This window comes from Mesitornis unicolor, unplaced genomic scaffold, assembly GCF_000695765.1.
Source record: "Mesitornis unicolor isolate BGI_N332 unplaced genomic scaffold, ASM69576v1 scaffold49190, whole genome shotgun sequence".
NCBI lineage: Eukaryota > Metazoa > Chordata > Aves > Mesitornithiformes > Mesitornithidae > Mesitornis > Mesitornis unicolor.
The window spans coordinates 1-1,409 of record NW_010157178.1 but is presented as its reverse complement, the minus strand read 5'-3'; the positions used below and the strand labels follow the sequence as shown (position 1 = coordinate 1,409).

General features: G+C 56.9%; 1 protein-coding gene across 1 annotated transcript; it reads left to right on the top strand.

Moving 5' to 3' along the window:
- Positions 1 to 213: 213 nt before the first annotated feature.
- LOC104536386 (disintegrin and metalloproteinase domain-containing protein 19-like) lies at positions 214 to 1,394 on the top strand (the record flags this gene model as incomplete). Its single annotated transcript, XM_010178977.1, has 3 exons — positions 214 to 391; positions 744 to 833; positions 1,137 to 1,394. Coding segments are annotated over 3 exons (526 nt in total), but the record flags the coding sequence as incomplete, so codon positions are not given.
- Positions 1,395 to 1,409: the final 15 nt, after the last annotated feature.

Genomic DNA, 1,409 nt, shown 5'->3' with positions numbered 1-1,409 from the left:
GTCCTTTCCAGCCACTCGTCCCCAAGCCTGATGCTCAGCCATGCAAATTGGGGTGGGAAATGGTCACAGTCTTGCTGCATCTGACCAGTGGTGGCTTCTGCTCTTGGGAGCCTTTGTGCCAGTTTGTCTTTAATATTTCCCAGTTCTGACTGGGTTTCCACCTTCTCTAACTGGTCCCTGATTCCCGTCCCTCCCCATCTGTCCCCTGCGCAGCCACCCCTTCCCTCGCGTCTTCAGTTCCTGCAGCAAGAGGCAGCTGGAGAACTACTTCCAGAAGGGAGGTGGCATGTGTCTCTTCAACCTGCCCGATACCAAGGACCTGGTGGTGGGACGGAAATGTGGCAACGGCTTTCTGGAGGAAGGAGAAGACTGTGACTGCGGGGAGGTGGAGGTATGGTGCTAGGTGCTGCATCACTTTCCTGCAAAGGCTTTTGCAGCTCAGCTGCTGGGTGGCAGGATGTGGAGAGGGGTGTTTCCAAGATAAAGGGGTTTTCTGCTTACCACAGGGACTCCATCCCCACGGCTTTTCCCAGTCCCACCTTTCTAAATCTATTTAACCAGCTCCTTGCTTTCTTCTTGACTTTACTCTACAGTGCTCAGGTCTATCTCATCCCCCCTGTGCCTCAGTTTCCCCGTTGGCAAAATGAGCAATGCTATGATGGGTGGAGAAGGGGCTGGAAGCAGCAATGGTGAAGAGTCGGTCTCATTGACCATGGGGGTCTCATCTTCTTCTCCCCATGTAGGAATGCACCAACCCATGCTGCAATGCACACAACTGCACACTGAAGGCAGGGGCCCAGTGTGCCCATGGTGACTGCTGCCAGAGCTGCAAGGTAAGGCCCCCACTATGCTCCCCACCCAAACATGGGCTGAACGGGATGATATGGCCCCCACCATCCCCTCAGGACTCATGAGCTGCATGTCCATGGTGTCAAACTCCCCAGTGCCACACGAGAAGGGTTATGCCTAAAGCAGGAGAGTCTCTGCTGGCTGCTTTGTGGCTGGGCTGCAGCCCAGGAATCTGGTTTTATACCTTGACAGCCCCATATGGTCCCACAGGGGACACTGTAGATGGTTTATGGCCCTCCCCCTTCCCTGCCACTCACTACTGATGTTTCTCTCTCCTCCCGCGGCAGCTGAAGGTGGCTGGGACGCTCTGCAGGGAAGCGGCGGGATCCTGCGACCTCCCCGAATACTGCACAGGCACCTCGCCCTACTGCCCAGCCAACGTCTACCGGCTGGACGGCTCTTCCTGCGCCTACGGCGAGGCCTACTGCAACAACGGCATGTGCATGACCCACCACCAGCAGTGTGTCCAGCTCTGGGGACCAGGTGAGCCCCACCAGCCCCAGTCATGCCTCCTTGACACCCCATTCACTAAGGCCAAGTGCCGGGTCCTGCACTTGGGT